This window comes from Hippocampus bargibanti, linkage group LG09 (assembly GCF_051943395.1).
Source record: "Hippocampus bargibanti isolate YZ-2025 linkage group LG09, ASM5194339v1, whole genome shotgun sequence".
Classification (NCBI taxonomy): Eukaryota; Metazoa; Chordata; class Actinopteri; order Syngnathiformes; family Syngnathidae; genus Hippocampus; species Hippocampus bargibanti.
The window spans coordinates 16,736,199-16,754,750 of NC_142742.1; the positions used below are offsets into that span (position 1 = coordinate 16,736,199).

General features: G+C 41.4%; 1 protein-coding gene across 2 annotated transcripts in view; it reads left to right on the forward strand.

Annotated features, from left to right (window-relative positions):
* eipr1 (EARP complex and GARP complex interacting protein 1) overlaps window positions 1–17,358 on the forward strand; it is a 55,696-nt gene extending 38,338 nt beyond the window's left edge. The window contains exons 7-10 of one of the 2 annotated variants that reach the window (XM_089005063.1): window positions 7,587–7,754; window positions 11,433–11,600; window positions 16,170–16,340; window positions 17,042–17,358. In XM_089005063.1, coding sequence (XP_088861189.1) covers window positions 7,587–7,754; window positions 11,433–11,600; window positions 16,170–16,340; window positions 17,042–17,150 — 616 coding nt within the window. In that variant the 3' untranslated portion in view covers window positions 17,151–17,358. Of the gene's footprint in view, window positions 1–7,586; window positions 7,755–11,432; window positions 11,601–16,169 lie in introns of both variants that reach the window. The other variant, XM_089005064.1, reaches the window with a different exon arrangement.
* Window positions 17,359–18,552: the final 1,194 nt, after the last annotated feature.

Sequence of the window (18,552 nt, forward strand, 5' to 3'; positions counted from 1 at the left end):
AAAAAAGCCCAAGGGACACAAATCATGGGAGTATTTAATTTCCCTTCCTGTGCGAAATACATACAATCTAGATTAACAGCTAAAGGGCTCACTCATTTCTCATGTCCATATTTTTTCTCTAATGCAGATAGATATGTCAGGTTCACAAATAAAAATCACAGATAGTGTATCCACAATAACCAAAATAGGAAACAGAAAGGCAACACTGTATCTTGAAAATGTGCGTATTGAATATCAAGAAATAAGTAATGCTGAAGGCATGTATACCTTGAACAAACACATGTACATCACACATGACTGTGGGATTTTTTTTTTAGATACACACTTTTCGCCTTACACACTCTGTCTGGGAAGCAATTAAGTTCGTAAGTTGAGGTCTCACTGTATGCTCGCTTACCGCGCTTTTCACCAGTCAACTTGCGCTAAACATCATCACATTTGTCACATTGTAAAAATGTCGTAGAAGAGAGATATGTATACTACACAAGAGTGATAGCGGAACGGTGATGTCATTTTCACTATTTTAATTGACATTGGCTGGGATCTGGTGACGTCGTTTCCGCTGTGTTAATTTCCCGTGGCTGGGATCCCTGTCTGTTTGCAATTTCGGTATATTTCAACTTTAAATATCACAAGAAGACATGCTTTTAACAGAAACATTTATTATGTTTTAAAATCTAACATTTTTTAGTCACAATGTGTGGAGGGGTTGCAATTAAATCTTAATTAATTACTTTCCATCAACCCAGAGACAATTCGCCATCCTTATCTGTTTGTATACCTGTTTATCATTCTTCATAATTATTTCCTACCATCTGATGTACCTCCCTCCAAACATGCCATCCTGTCAACCTTGTGTGCTAGCCCAATCTCAAAGCCAGGCTTTAATTTCGAACAGCAATAAAATGATTGCTCTACCCGTTCGATTTTTCTTTTCCTTCTCCCCATCCGTTCTCAGAGCAGTTGTCATAGAAACAGAGACGTGTGTGTGTGTGTGTGTGTGTGTGTGTGTGTGTGTGTGTGTGTGTGTGTGTGTGTGTGTGTGTGTGTGTGTGTGTGTGTGTGTGTGTGTGTGTGTGTGTGTGACTTTGACCGTCTGTTCCAGTCGATTCCCTCAGCAAAGAGATTTATCGGCTAGACTACACCAGTAGGAAGTTATATGTACCCTGTATTCCTGTGGAATTTGTTCATCCAGTCACAATATGGAAACTGTCTTGTCTTTTGGACAGACAAAGGTTGACTGAAAAGTCACCAAATATCAAGACTCACACAAGTTTAAGTCCTTAAGGTAAGGGTTTCTAAATAAATAATGAACACCTCTGTAATGTTCGCTGATATGATGGAGGCACAGTTGCGCGAGTGAGTGTTTGCTGCTCTACTTTAGTGTTTTCCACATTTAAACACAACAGTATTTGTGAGCGTGTTTCCCCAGTTTTTTATCTGCCAGTGCCTAACAGTGTGTGTAATAGGTCCCCTGTTCCCCCATCAACCCCCATCACACACACCCAGCCTTGCTGGCTGAGTGACAGTAGATTGGGTGTGTTTGGTGACTTAGACAGAACACAACTTTAATCCCCCACACTCATACAAACACACACTTACTCACATTAAAAAAAGAGAAAAAAAACATCCCAGGTCTCTCCACTCTTAGCTGGAGCCTAGGGAGTGGATGTGTGAGCGTGTTGCTTTGTGTTCATGTGTGTGTAGTGGGGATTGCTTTGTGACACCGGAGAGAGAAAAGGCGAAACTAACCCAATTTTTTGCTCCATTTCCTTTTCACATGGCAGGCACGTTCCATTCCACGGTGGAATGGGTTAAACACAAGCCACCCTTGAGCCCAGGGTCACAGCTTTTACACAGGAGAGAGAACCCTGTGAATAAATCATGTGGCTCAGGTTCAAAATTAAACACGAAATTGATATTTTAAGTAAAACTGAAGTCATCTCTAACGTAGGAGCTCTTTTAGTTCTGACAGACAGTTTTGATTCGCAAAGTGCCAATTGTTTTGGATTAACCACTTTTTGTTTGTGAAATCATTGAACACTATCTCATTGAGACTGCTTTGCAGATAGTTTCAAAAATCCTGACTCACTTAGCGCAATTGTGCAAACAAATTGAAAATGAGCACAAAAGAGGACATAAGTACACATAATTGCAATACACCAATTGCAGACATGATCCACCAGTAGGTTCCAGTGACGTTGTGCTCATGCATTTACAGCAGAAGTCGGCAGGAGTTCAAGGTGGGCCAAAAGCTCCCGAATTGCAGCATACATTTAAACAGCTTCTTACCCCAAGCCATTAACTCTTGGAACAGTCGCCCAAACGGAACATGCAATTTATTGATGATGATACTAGTGCAGCGTGTTCTACCGGAAACAAATTCCTTGTGTGTTCTACATACTTGGCAATAAAGATGATTATGATTCTGGTTAAGGCAAACCCCTTATTGTTGCTAGCCTTAATCGATTCATATCAGCAGCAAGGAACAGTGACACAATGCAAAGCTTTATCACCAGAATATTATGTTCAACTCTGCTCAGACAACAACTGTATGCTGACAAACACTCAATTCTTCAGAGAATCAAAGTCAAAGTCAGTCAAAGTGACACAGCATCTTTGTCTTAAAACTTTGAATCCCGTTGAATGATAGATAATGTTGAGTCATGTTAGGAATTGATTACTTTTATTTGCCCATCTTTGAAAATATGTCTCCCCCTGAAACTGGTTAGTAGCACCAAAACAATCTTGAAAATCGATAGATGGATGGATTGTTGTGTCCGGAGGAATGAGAGGAGGAGAGTTGCTTTGTCAACGTGTTTATTGTGCCACCATCTTAATCTACCTGCGGTCGTGACGTCACCGCTGCTTTACGACCTGTCGCAACATTCTGTAGCAGTGTGACATATGCTACATTTACCCCCCCTCCCTGAAGGAACCAAAAACACTTTGTAACAAGGGAAACCGGGTAGACTGCCGGTTTCCCTGCTTAGCCGTGTGGGTTATTCTGCCACGCGATAGGCTAAGCACTGGCTAGGGTCTGAATATTCAAAATATGTGATAATTGTCCAAATTACCAAAGGGCAAAGGCGAACGCGAGATGGCCGAGGCTCTGGCCCCACGGGCACGGCTGGTTCACGACGCTCTTCGAGGTGTCCCATCGGTGTTCTCTGATGTGTGACAGGACGTCAGTAGTCTTTGCTTGAGAAGTCGTTCGAGGGGGTCGGTGCCGCCACTCTCCTTAGGCGGCTGGCATGCCAACGCGACCCGTCAGCCAGACAGAAGGTGGTCGGTCCGCTTTGGGTGGTAATCTGGACTGGTGCTGTCCAGAATGAGTCCAATTTGTGAGAGCAGCACGGCCGGCGAATGCGGACCCAGTCCGACACAGTAAGTGTGCGTTGCTTCGTCCGGCGCTTCTCGTTGGGCCCTCTGCTGGCTGAGGAAGAGTAGGGCAGGCCGTCTGCTTGGTTGGAGCTTTCTCCACCCCCGTTGGCCTGGGGGTGAATTGTGGCACCCGCATTGTCAGAGATGGAAAAGCCGAGTGCACAAAACAAGTCCAAGCCCAAGAGGTTGGCGCCATGACGGGATATTTGGAAGGTGAAGGGGGGGAGAGTCCTCGAGCCATAGCGCACTGTGAAGGTGGCAGTGCCCACCATACCAATCTTAGTTTGGCCATAGCCAAACAAGTCCTCAGCGTTGGCCTCGATCTGGAGATGAGGAAATAGCCGTCGAACTGTGGACACGTTCAACAGTGACCTGGAGGCTGCCGTGTCGAGCAGGAGTGGTAAGCTCACTCCATCCAGTTCCACTGTGCACCACTTGAATGGCTTGGCGCGCGAGCCCACGCAGTGGATGGTGGTTCGCCTCGGCTGATCTGGTGAGCGGCGTGGCGGGTATGTTGACGTGGGAGCAGAGCGGCACATCCTGGCGAAGTGGTTCCTCCTTCCGCAGTGCTGGCATCTCTGTCCAATGGCTTTGCAAGTTGGCGCGCGTGTGGGGTGCCAGGAAGAACCACAGTTGGCACAAGGTCTGCGTGTGTTGGCCCGTTGATGTCTGACGACATTTATCTCGGTACGGTCGTAAGTGAAGGTGGGAGCAGAGCGGCACATCCTTGCGAAATGATTCATCTTCCCGCAGCGTTGGCATCGTTGTCCGGTGGCTCTGCAAGTGGGCGCACGTGTGGGGTGCGAGGCTGACCCACAGTTGGCACAAGGCGTGCGTGCATCGGCCCCTTGACGTCTGGCCACATTTATCTCTGCACCGTCGTATGTAGAGGTGGAGTCGTAGGTGGCGGTGGCTTCTGGGAGTGGCGAGGTTGGAGCAACAATCTGTGCCAATGCGGGAGAGTGTGAAGGTGTGGGTGGGTTCACAAGCCGAGCCGTTAGTTGTGCTGCGTTCTCCAATTGGAACGCCATCTCCACAGCCTTCGATAGTGGGAGGTCGTCAGGGGACAATAACAGTTTCTCCCGTAGTTTGGGATCAATCGTGTGCTCGGCGAGTTGATCCCTAATCATTTCCTCCTCCAAGCGGCCGAATTTACAGAGGCCCGCTAAACACCGCAAGTCGGCAACGTAGTGGTGTACCGACTCGCCTGTTCGTTGCCGTCGTTGACGGAAGGCAATCCGCCGGACAATCACGCCCTGAGGTGGGGTGAAATGTCGGGCCAATAAAGTGACACAATCCCTGTATGTCTTCGCGGGTCCAAGAGAGCGAAAAATGCGCTGCCCCTCACTACCTAAACTGTGTATTAGCATAGCCGTTCGGCGTGCTTCGCTTGCCTCGTTTAGTCCGGTCGCCGTCAGATACGTCGTAAACGAGTCATACCAGCGGGACCACGGGACTGGTGGCTCACCGGGGAGCGCGAGAAACGAGGGGAGGGGAGCTGCTGTAGAAGTCCATCTTCGTCGCCAATGTTGTGTCCGGAGGAATGAGAGAGGAGAGTTGCTTAGTCAACGTGTTTATTGTGCCACCATCTTAGTCTACCTGCGGTCGTGACGTCACCGCTGCTTTACGACCTGTCGCAACATTCTGTAGCAGTGTGACATATGCTACATGGATGAAAATAAAAATGGAAAGGACATAACATGAAAACTCAGGAAAGAGTGCTAATGCTTTTTTCAGATTTACCTTCTAAAGGTGACTTTTGAAATGTTGACGGAATACAGACAATGATCTTGACAGCGGTCTTTATTCATTACATGAAACGGTGAGACACGTGTCACGACAACTAAGAAGGAAGCTGAGCATTTCCCTTGAAAAGCAATATGCAGGTGTTAGCCTCGTCGTCCCCAAACCTCCCTGTCAAAAGCTATTTAAGATGAAAGATCAGTCTTGTGGCCTTTTCTGACGTTTTGTATTTTTGATCTGACCGTACAATCGAATCATGATTTGATACTTTTGTTGTACACGTTAAATTTAGAAAATGAACAGTGTTAATCATTTTCATAATGTTTGATTTTCAATTGCTGTGCAATCAAAAATCATATTTTCTGGTGTAAAAGGCGCACCGGAGTATAAGGTTCACCCTCATTAAATGGTGTGTCTTCAAACTGTTTCCATATATAAGGCGCACCGGAATATAAGGTGCACTCCCAATAAATGAAAAACGTTTTCCAAATATAATATATACACCACATTATAAGGTGCTCCAGTAGAGGCTGGGGTTACACACGGCTCAATATTACTTCACATATAAGGCACATCTGCATATAAGGTGTCAAGTCATCTTTTGAGGAAAATCAAGGCTTCTGAGTAGGCCTGAGACACTGGAAGATACAGTAATTGATTTTATTTCTCCAATACATTACACTGCGTAGCAACAATGCATTGATCATAGCATAACGTGCAAATCAACTCCATGATGCTTGGATTTATTTGAATGCATTAAATATTCTACAGCTTCACAAGAAATCCCAATAATTTGAGCACCAAGCATTTTGGGAATCTAGATAATGTATAGTGCACCATAAAACCTAAATGAAAACATTGACCTTTTGACAGGGATTATTGTTTCAATGTATGCTCGATTTACAATGGGCTGCATAGTCCAAAACTTGAATAATTCATATCCACTCTCCCCTCTATGTACTTGTTATTAGACATTTTGTCGCAGAGGCATACAAAAGCTTCTAGCTGTCTTGACCTAATTGAAGCCCAGCAGTTTGCCCCGGGTCATTGTCTTATTCCTCCCTTATTTTAATGAGATTTTTAATTAGCATGTTAATTGCCTAATGTGATCAGAGGGGTGACGAGCTAGCTAGCTATCTGCTGTCGGCATCCAGCTGGGCCATAACACTTGAGGCTTTCCACTCCGCTGAACATAACCCAGCCGAGCTGAGCTTTATTAGGCGAGCCTGGAGAGGAAATGGTTTTGAAGAAATAAAGTTTGCTTTTTGTTGTGGTGGCTTGTTTGTTTTATTCATTCATGCTCAAAGAAGAAATAAGAGTTGTTGGGAGCATCTTCCATTTCATTAATAAGTTCTTATTTAAAGTAGTGTACTGCAGAAAATGTAGTAACCTAAAAAAATCTCATATTAGCTATACATTGAATCGTTGTTTATCTACTTGTTTATGACATGCTCAGATCTCAAAGTAAAGGAACACTGACAAACCAGCATTGATAATTCATGACATTCTGCGGCAAAAGCGCATAACAATCATTTGGTCGTCCCCAAGAATTTAAATACAGGTAACTTGGTCAATACTCCAGTATCAACAATTGTATTTTGTTTTGTTCGATGCTTCGCTACCTATTACTACGAGTAGTTCTGCCAAATGCTTAGCCCCTTTTAGCTTGATTAGAAGTGACATTGAAAATGGATGGATGGAAACGTATCACGTAAAAATGTAAAAATTTGATTTTGTGATAGTTTTTTACTAGTGTGGCTAGTATGTGCCTGTAACATTCCACAAAATAACACAAGTATATATATAGGCAATAACCAAATGCATCGTGTTATTGAAATGTCCCTCGATACCCGTATCCGTTTTCACTTTGTCACTTTTGGGTGTATGGACTTCAATATCTGTACCCCATACAGTTCCTGGTATTGGACCCATAATTTCCTTTGTCATTGAATCGATCTCTTTCAGCGGACAGTGAATAAGGTCTATGTGTTTCAACTATCTCGTTTCAGTAGCATAGGAGGCGAACGTGTTTAAAGAAGTAGAATGTGACCATGAAGATGGACGCAGACACAATGCATAGCTTCCCTGTTTCATTGTCATGTCATAATATTAACTTCAAACTGGCAGGAACTCAAGGCTATGGAGTTGCCTTTATAATAAACCAATCCGGGATGTCAGCCTCTTTATTGAGCCTGGCCTTGGTTGACAGATTCACTCCTGGGAATGTCTGAACAGTTTGAATCATTCTCTCTGTGTTTTTATTGTTCTTTTAAAACCACTACTCCTCCCTCCCCTCCACTGCCATTTTATCCATATCATTTTCAAAATTGCTCTTCATAGGCATTCCTTCTTATTTCCTGATCCATTCATCTTTACCTTCAAATGTCATTTAACCAAAACCTTTCATATTTATTTTAACCTTCGTCCTCAAATCTATCTCTCTTTCTCTCTCCTCTCAGTCAGATTTACTGTATCGATAACGCACATGGCCAACTCGTGCGAGACCTGGACTTCAATCCAAACAGGCAGTATTACCTGGCCAGCTGTGGAGATGACTGCAAGGTGAAGTTCTGGGATGTCCGCAACATCCAGGAACCCATCAAAACTCTGGAGGAGCACTCACATTGGTGGGTAGACTGAGTGTATCCAAACATGCATGTGTTTGTAAATGCACGTTTGTCTATCTGTCGGGGTATGTGTGTGCGACTGTGTGTCAAAAATGGTTTTGCCCTTAAAATATGCCACTGCCACGGTGTGTCCCTGAGAGTCACTGTGACTCACTGTCTCAACCCTTCATTTTTGCATGGACAATTTAGTTGGACAATCCCAGTAAGATAATCAGGCATAGGTGTAGTTGAATGTCATTTGGTTAGCATTTGGATGATTTAGTCCTAGTAGGACATGAGAGGTGTTTACAGTTCATGAGCCGGATTGTTTTATAAGTTGTGTGTGCAATGAAAATAACAAATTTCTCAGGTGGAAAAAACATGCTTAACACATGGCTGTAAAAAATGTTTCTCTGCAATCAAACTTGATTTCTTATCCACTAACTCAAAATTAAATCACTTCTTACACTGCTAAATATTTAATCATGAAATAATTCATTTATAACTTAACCAATTCATTAACTACTGCTTGAAGGTATCACTGGTGTAGGTCTGTAAGGATACAAGGACCAAAGATGGGCAAAATAAAACCACTGCTATAAAATAGCACTAAAATTAAATTTTCTTTTGACGTCAAGTTGTTGTAATCAAACCAAACCAAACAATTTTTGGCTTGCACCAAATGGTTCTAGCAATGCGTTTCTTTCCTCTAACAACAGTTTTTTTCCGGCTTCTAATTCACTGCAAATTTTATTAAACGCTTGCAGTATACCCCCAAAAAATAAAAATGAGCACTCTACCACTTTTACACATGCTGCCAACAGGGTGTGCAACACATATTCAGCATGAATAAAAGGTGAATAAACCAATAACCAATAACCCATTCAATACAACGTAAAGACAAATTTTATGTTGAAACTGATCAACTTGATTGTTTGCTTCGAATTTTTAGGCTGTTGTTCACCCTCACCCCATTTTTGCTTTTGAATAGAGTAATTTTGAGAGGATCCTTTTATTCCCATTCGTGGTGCCCACCTGTTCCAAGTTAGGCTGCATGTTCACCTGCGTGGTGCTGTAAACAGGTGTTTGATGGGCATTCCTTAAAGATCTGCCTTTTTTGCCACTTGTTCCAGCTTTTTAGGAATATATTACATCAAGATGAAATATTTAGTGATAAAACATAGTTTAGCTTAGCAGTTAATTAAATACCGATTGAACAACATATGAAAATCATTGCATATTTGTTCTTTTACAATGTCCACAATGTCCCAACCTTTGTTAATTAAAGGACAACCGACGGCTCCAAGTTGTGTCCATAATTTGTAAAATGGCTTTAAATGACTTCTACTGAGCGTATTTTACAAAGGTTCCACCGCATATAGACGCGCGCTGAATATTCCGGAAGTCTTGTTTTTGAGTTGTGACGAGTCTGTACGTGACGTCACTAAAGGACCGCCCTTTACTGTAATAAAGACGCATTGTAGTGGTCCTTTCATCATGTCAATGTATTTTGCTGTACGTGTTTGGTCTGGGGACCTCATGTTGCACCCAAAAGCCGCCAGAAGGCCAGAAGAGGGCGTCCAAGCGCCATATAAGGAATTTATCAGCCTGTGGAAATGGAGGTGGCCACAGGAGGTCGCCAACAAGAAAGCATATTCTCCGAATCCGAAGCCATTGTTTTGATTCACTAGCAATGCAAGACGTCTTGGTGTGACGTCACGAACTGGGGGCGGGACTTTCTGAAAATGCCCAATTCGCAGATCATTTTTTTGCAGATTTTGGACACTTTAAGTCCTTTTTATTGGTGTTTTGCATTTGACTAAAAATATCATACTGCATGTTTTGGGTATTTTAGATGCTATAAAGCGTTTTTCTGGTGTCAGTTAAAAAACAAAAAAGTGACGTCAGTTGTCCTTTAAGGGTATAATGAGGTATACTGACTGCTCTTGTGATAAGATTTTAGCTTGAATTCCAATGAATTAATGAAATAAGTTGTCCAATGTTTTGACCGTTTTGAACTTGAAAATGACTGTTACAATCACCCCGTTGATAATATAGAGAAAATAACCTATAAATTCATGAAAACTAAATTTCCCCAAAGCATAAAATTATTTTTTTTCTTTTTTTTTTCCTGGGTGAATGCAAAAACTACGCTGAGGACAATGAAAAATCCCCTGCTCCACTGTTGGTTGGTGTCTTATTTTATTAATGGCTTTATCTTCTAAATAATTGAATGCCCTAAGTACTTCTGGTGCAATAAAATGTAGTTATACGCTAATTACATTTTAAATAGGCAGTTACTCCTTTTGACAGCAAAGGTTTAACCGTTGTCGGCACAATGCGCCTCGGTTGTGCTTCAGCCCAGCCGCTGCTCTGTGAAGCTGCAGGCACTTCCAAGAGCTGAACACGGTGTACTGCAGTAGTGTGAAAATGTGTGTGTGTGTGTGCGCGCGTGTGTCGGTGTGTGTGTGTGTGCGTGAGAGACCCTCTCCTGTATAAGATTAAAAGATGTGTACGTGCCTGGATTTAAACCAATCTTCTCCTGCAGCACACAACTCCTACATGATTAAGCCATATACACACACTCGTCGTCGACGTTGCATCTTCTCAAAAGAAAGATTGACTTGACTCAATGCAGATTGCTGCATATTTCTAATCGATGATAGGCCCATGTTTGCATGTAAGATTTCTCGTCTCCACTGTTTTATTTTATTTTATTTTATTTTTTATTGTTCAACTAACAGTCTGCTATTTTGACCTCATGTGTAAATATCTATTAATGGCTGTTAATGTATATGTGAGATACCTCCGCTGCTCTTATCATGAGCATAAGCAGGAATGTGCGTCTGTTGTTTTTTTTTTAGTATTTGCATGGCAGGCTGATTTGAGACGCAAGAGGAATAGCATGGCCATAGCTGACGGCGTGGAGATCCCTCAATCCCTCCTTGTGAGGGAGCGGCGGCTGCACGTTTGAGCAGTGCCCTAACTGACAGAGTTGAAGGGAGTGAGAGACACAACCACACGGAAAGGCAGACAGAGATTAAAAAGTTAAAAATTACCATGGGAGGGAAACACATTTACAACCAGAGTGAAAAAGATGCAAACAATTGAAATGAGCTTGTCTCTGTATCATAAATAATTGGATTAAGAAACATCGGGAAAAGTCAACTGATGATAATAATCGTAACCACCTCGGAGCTCCTCACCAAGGTAGCAAATGTTTTAGGCAGCACAATGGCATGTACATGTTGTATTTATTTATTTATTTATTTATGGTTTTGTTTTGATTACCGCTGTGAGAAACAAAGATACAAAAGATGCTCCTTTTACGATGCCCTTTCATCACCACCAATGCTGGATATGTGAGGGTAGTGATATACATACATAGTTGATGCAATGCCATCTTTGGTCAAATTATGGTAATCTCTAAATTTTGGGTCTCAATAAGAAAAACTGGCTTTTTTGGACCCGCTAACTAGAACAATGCAGGTTGGGAATGGTGTAATGTTACAACAGAGTAAAACTTGAGCGGGTGTGAGCATCGTAACTCTCGGACAAGGAAATCTCTGGCCAGATATCTACCGTAATCATTCCCTCGATTATACTCACAATACTTTTGTCCATGCATTGTCAAACTTTTTTAGTTGTTGCATTTGTGATGACTTTTGTTAAATGCTAAATCCCTACATTTGCTCATAGGGTGTGGAGCGTCCGTTATAACCACAGCCACGACCAACTGGTCTTGACAGCCAGCAGTGACAGCCGTCTCATCCTCTCCAACATGGTTTCGATTTCCTCCGAGCCATTTGGCCATTTGGTAGATGACGAGGATCTCAGCGAAGGGGAGGACAACCCTCAGGAGGATAAGTAAGAAAAACATTTGTCAGTCAAAAGATGTTTCAGTTGCAATTCATGAGAAATTAAATGAGAAGGGTCAAACTGCAATTTCACATCATCGCCTCGTGTGTCAAAATAGTGGAATGCCGAAGCTTGAAAGGAAAACCAACTTTTTTCAAAGAATCATCACAAAGAGCGAATATTTATTTGTGTGCCCAAATCACATTGGGGCAAGCATCAGTCTTTGCAATTAGCATCATGCACCGTGACATGATGAATGAAGGATTCGACATTCATTAGTGGAGTTTCTTGAGAATCTACACAGACATGTGGGTTTTTATCATAGGTTTGTGTCACTAAAATAACATGAGTGAGGCCAGACATAACATTAAGGATAATGTATGGTACATATTGGTATTTAGCGAGCTGAAAAAAGTCTAGCAAAGGTAAACGATTAAGCATGCGAACAACTTATGTGATTTGCACCTTACCTTCACCTGAAAAGATAATTAATAAAAATAAATACATAAAACATACTGTATGACCTTGTGTTTTGAAAAGAAATGTTGAGCCACCATATTTTAACTATAAATTGCTTCTCAATATGGGTCGCACCAGCCATAACATGCATAACAAAGAACAAGAAACACCAATTATAAAAGTCACAAAGAGGCTTCGTCAGCGAACTAAAGTCTGACTGGTCGTATCGGCCCCATTTGTATATCCCTAATGTCCAGACCTGGTGGCGGCGGACACAGCTATGATAGGTCCCTACTCTCAGGTTGGGGGGGGGGGGGGGGGGGGGGCGCGGGACCCCCCCCTGTGGCCCCACTGATTGTTCCTACATTCCTGACTACCGATTGGCCTATTACACCCACTCCCCCCGGTATCACCTCATCAGCATAACGACCCTCATCAGCATTGCGAAAGTTGCCTAACCTGTTTTGCCTGAGCAGGCTATTGTATGAACGATCCAAATTGAACCTCACACCACCAGACCGGTTTAATGAAGGATTTTGTTGTTTTATAAGAATCGCCTCTTTTACCCCCCTTTCAAACCATCTATGTTCTTTCGCTAAGATTTTAACCTCATTGTCGTCAAATGAGTGGTTAGTAGCTTTTAGGTGCAAATGTACTGCCGATTGAGGCCCACTAGTATTATCCCTGCGATGTTGATAAAGTCTTTTTTTGAGAATTTGTTGAGTCTCCCCAATGTACTGCTCTTTACAATTTTCATTCTTACAATGTATGGAATAAACTACATTACTTTGTTTTTCATTTGGTAGCCTATCTTTTGGATGCACTAATTTTTGCCTTAACGTGTTTATCGGTTTGAAATAAGTAGGGATTTTATGTTGCCAAAGGACTCTTTGTAATTTTTCAGAAACTCCTGCAATGTACGGTACTGCTACTCCCCTCCTTTTAGAATCTTGAGAATTATTGGCTACATACAATGTAGCCAAATATTTAAAAACTATTTTAGCTCCGTTGGTTGGTAACACAGAATACCACGTAGAGAACACCACAGGGTTTGTAGAGAGGATCAAAGACCTCATATTGGAACCTGAGGAAACTTTGGCATCATACGATGTGACTTCTCTCTTTACATCTGTCCCAACCCCAGCAGCAGTCTCAGTGGTGAGGACGAGGCTGCTGGCGGATGTTTCTCTGCATGAAAGAACCAAACTGAAACCGGATCACATCTGCCAATTATTAGAAATCTGCCTTAATACTACGTATTTTCTATTTCGGGAAAAATTTTATAAACAAATCCATGGTTGTGCTATGGGCTCACCAGTTTCACCCATAGTGGCTAATCTTTACATGGAAGAGATGGAGAAACAGGCCCTCACATCCTTCCCAGGGACAAAACCTAGACACTGGTTTAGATATGTGGACGATACTTTTGTCACAATTAAGAAACAAGAAATTCAATCCTTCACAGATCATCTCAACTCTGTAGACTTCAACATTAAATTTACTCGTGAGGACATTCAAGAGAACCAACTAGCCTTCTTGGATTGTAAAGTAATTATAAAAGAGGACAGAGCGCTAAAAACAGAAGTCTTTAGGAAGGCTACGCACACTGACCAATACTTACTTTTTGACTCTAACCACCCTTTACAACATAAACTAGGAGTTATCAGAACCCTCCAGCATAGGGCTAAACTAATACCAACTAGCACTGAAGGTAGAGAAAAGGAGTCAAAACATATCAGGAGAGCACTCACTAACTGTGGGTACCCTCAGTGGTCATTCAACAAATGTCAGAAAGAAAGAATAGCGAACGAAACCAATAATTCTCAAGATTCTAAAAGGAGGGGAGTAGCAGTACCGTACATTGCAGGAGTTTCTGAAAAATTACAAAGAGTCCTTTGGCAACATAAAATCCCTACTTATTTCAAACCGATAAACACGTTAAGGCAAAAATTAGTGCATCCAAAAGATAGGCTACCAAATGAAAAACAAAGTAATGTAGTTTATTCCATACATTGTAAGAATGAAAATTGTAAAGAGCAGTACATTGGGGAGACTCAACAAATTCTCAAAAAAAGACTTTATCAACATCGCAGGGATAATACTAGTGGGCCTCAATCGGCAGTACATTTGCACCTAAAAGCTACTAACCACTCATTTGACGACAATGAGGTTAAAATCTTAATTGTATGTTATGTATGTATGTATGTATGTATGTATGTATGTATGTATGTATGTATGTATGTATGTATGTATGTATGTATGTATGTATGTATGTATGTATTTGATAAAACTCAATATCAAAAACAAACATGTAAATCTTGAACGGTAAATAAAAATAAAGATATAGAACATGCTGAATAAGTGTGCTGTATGCTAATGTTACATGATAGCCTTGCATTTGCCATCTGTGCGAGGATTAATTTTTTACTCTGAGAAAATGCATTTTCAGATCAAACCTGCACAAAGCTCCACAAAATATCAGGCCTGGTTGGTTTCTGTTGGTGTTTAAGGGACATTACCCAAAAATACACAAGAAGGTGGAAGGACACTGAAGTATGGTTCGCTTAGTTATCAATGGGAGACTGTCATGGTCGTACGTCATACAATTCTGGTAATCGGTGGCATTCCCACTCCTCTGACTTCTGAGCTATAGCTGTTAACTCGATGATAGACTCCCAGACCCTATTATCAACTCTTCACAAATCCAAGTTTCCCAGGCAACAGACTGAATTCTTTTCAAACTGAGAGAGACAATGACATTTGCCTCATACCTTCAGATCTGAACCTTAATACGGTGGAAGCCTAATACTCGCAGGGGGATAGGAGTGAGTCTGACCACACAAATAATTTTTCATGACTATTTGAGGCCAATGTATGTTTGTGCCATACATGTAACCCAAACAATGATCTCAAAACATTTGAAAAGCATTTCAAATATATTGTCAAACATTTCTGTACTTATAAAGATCGAGTATAATGAACAGTTGTGTACGTCCATAGAAGCAAGTCGGGGCCATTAGTGAGTCTGTGTGTAGGGAAAACTTCCATCTCAGACAGTGCCCTTTGTATTTTTTTTATTTGGTCTATAAATGGTGTCATTTGTAAATAAAACTGCTCAAAATACACCTCTGCACAACCTTCTCCCTTCTGCTGTGGAAGTTTGGTTGAGTGCCAACTAGTTTGATGTGTTGTTTTAGCCTGTTTATGACCAACTATAACATTTGTTGTCTCAGTTTCAGAGATGCTACAATACAATAAATGTCCTGTACTATTTTGCCACAAAAATAAAAGGATGGTCATGGTGAATTTTCTTCAGTTCAATTTCAATGATTTCAATTGATTCACTTCAATCAATGAAGTGTGGATGCTGTGTAAAACAAATGACAACAGAAGGCACCGCTTTGCGAATCCTTTTGAACCTCTATTCGATTATTTAAGATTCTAACACAATTTTTTTTGCACTAATTCCTTCGTTTTCAATTTAATGACAGCTACTTGTCACAAAAGGCTGGGTAGTGGCATGTTTACCACTGTATATATAACATCACCTAAAGTGATACGTTTCGGTGGAATTCTTTCATATATCATATATCATGCACACATCTTTTGCTCAAACGTTTGAGGTTTCAACTGTCATATTTTATGCACTTCCAATAAAACCCACCCATAATTATCCAAACTTGAGAATTATCCTTTTAATTGTTCGTGATATATGGATCTGATTGCGAATCTGTGCAGTAATCCTTTACAAATAAATAGACTGATGTGCAATATGTTTCACATTTTATAATTATTACTAATCATGAATAAAGTAAGAATTAAAAAGCCACATGTGATCAAGACCTTATTGGTTTGAAGCAAACTGCTTGCTTTGTTTTTTTTTAATCCAGTTTGAAATATGGTATGCATGACATGTAGCCTATAAACACAGACCTGCACTGACAGAATATGAAGGCCCTCATAATTGCAACCTGCCCCCATGATTCACATGGACTGTAATCATTGCTCGCTTGATGAAGTGGGGAATATCATATGACCATTTTGTATTAGGTATGACGGATTTTGTCTCGTCTTTCCAGCTTGCTTCTTCTTCACGTGTTGTGTGTACTTGTGTTGCAGGGGCAAGGAGCCTCTGAAGGACAGCGTGGTGTCCACCTACGAGGAGCATGAAGACAGCGTATATGCGGCTGAGTGGTCGTCGGCCGATCCATGGCTCTTCGCCTCACTCAGCTATGACGGCCGCCTAGTCATCAACAGGGTCCCCCGTACCCTCAAATACCAAATCCTGTTGTGAGTGGACATACTGAATGTGATACAAAGTGTGCATGGTTAAAATCGCTGTCAAAGACAAACAACAGTATGGAATATTCTTGCAAAAACTGTAATTAATGTAAATACATTCTGCAACCTAACACTGGAAATGGTTTACCGGTTTTTTCTCCCCAATTGTTTCTTCAATGCTATATTTTCACGTCAAATCAATGGCAAAATAATTTCTAAATGTCAGTGTGAATCATATTTAAATCGCCATTCAATCATTCAACATAGCAGTATTAATACAGTTATCTTAGGTTCTTTTGTCAGGGCCAACTTTATGTTCTATTCAGATGATATGAAAAATTTAACTCACTGCAGTAGCACCCTGGCCCACCCCCCCAAAAAAATGAAGAGCTGGACGTGGTCCTCCTTGAAACATGCCTCCCCATTAATGTGTTTACCCACCGCGAAAGAAATTTCTCTGGGATGTTTCGAAATGGCCATATCCGTCACATATGTTCAATGTAAGCCAATTGTAGCCCAGAGCACTGGTTGCAAATCCGCCATGAGTGATGATGTCACTCAGACACACCGTCTTAGCTGTGAGTTGCAGCCTTCGAACACCATCACGGACTACATATCAGAGTTTGAGTAGAAACATACACGTTAGTGACTTACTGGAGGTCATTGTGAAGGGTTGCAGCAGTGCTTGTCCTGTTTCTCTTCCTTCAAAGGGCCAGAGAGCAGCCCTGCTGGTGGGTTGTTGTCTACTCGTATCCCCTTCACGGGGTTCTAGACACTACTGACAAAATGCCAAAGAAGCCAGAAAACAGAAAGTATTAGGACATAAAAATGGTCTGGGACCTCCAATTTGAGACCAATCCAGACCCGCGAAAGGCAACATGCGGCACGTGGACTCCTTTACAAAATAAAGTCAACTGACCAATACTGTACTGTACCACAACCAGGTAAGTTATTGAGTACAAACATTTTTTCAGTATTGAAAAAATTGCGTGAATTGATTTATGTAATAAAAATATTCCCCAAAATGTGTTATTGCACTTAATGTTTTCATGTTTAGTAATTTTGTGCATTTCTTTCAGTGGGAGTTTATAACCCAAAATAATCTGTTTTATTTGCAATTGAACCCTTCGTTGTTGAAAAGCACATTTTTTATGCATTCATGTCAGCATGACACATTTTAAGATTGATTTCATGGGTTGATTTAGGTAGGTTACATTGAAATTTAAAAATGTCAAAAATCTGCACACACGTTGTCCGTCTTAAGAATGAAAACATTGGTTAAAAATATTGAGTCTTCAATGGCCCAGTGACAGTGCTGATGAAAAATTGTCAACCTCTGCATCATTTTAGTACCCACCATTGATCCAAACCTTGTACACGTCACTTCTGACCAACAGGCCAATTAATTGCAGCTTAACTTTGCAGTTACACTTATTCTAAAGGCTTATTTTATTATTGCTGTACTTTGGTGATATATAAGCAGTTTTCCTTTTAAATGGCTTCCATTTGAGAAACAGTGACTCCTAAGTGCAGACTGCAGTCTATGTTGAGATTTATGACATCAGTGCCCCATTCCTTGTTGCTATTGAAGCATATTCCGCCACTTTTTTAAATTTCCGCAATAGCTACGGGTCGTAAAAACCAAAGCCTAAGAGGTGAAGCCCTGCCTTCGGGCTTAGTTAGCCCATCCAGCTTTTGGTGAAGCAGAACTCAGCAGAATATGCAAAGATTTTGTTGGTCCTTGTGAGAAGACGTTTATCCATCTTTTTTGGCAGAGAACGTACATTAGTAAAATGTATTGATGGGAGCACTGACGTAGCTTGACCAGTATCACTGCTTCCCCTTCCTCCGGCGGCAGTTCCATGCTCTTCAATCACCCCACCTCCCACCAGCTATTAACTCCAAAACGACTTGGTTGGAAACCATTGATGCACACACCTTCCTCAAACGACCCCCACTGCTGGAAATGCTCCTCCAGGGTGTGTCATAAATGCTGCGTGCCAAGTGTTTCATGTTACTCCGATAATGTGTTAAATGTCAAAAGTCAAATTTTGTTTGTGTGCACAGTTACGGCTATACAGACCAGGGCATTTTGCTGCTCCACAATGACGTTTAGAGCTTTGTCAACCTGTATCATTGCTAATCATGGGTTTTTAGCCTTAAAGCGGGCATAGCCACTTGAAAGTAGTGACGCCATAATTGTTTTAAATGGCCGTCTATT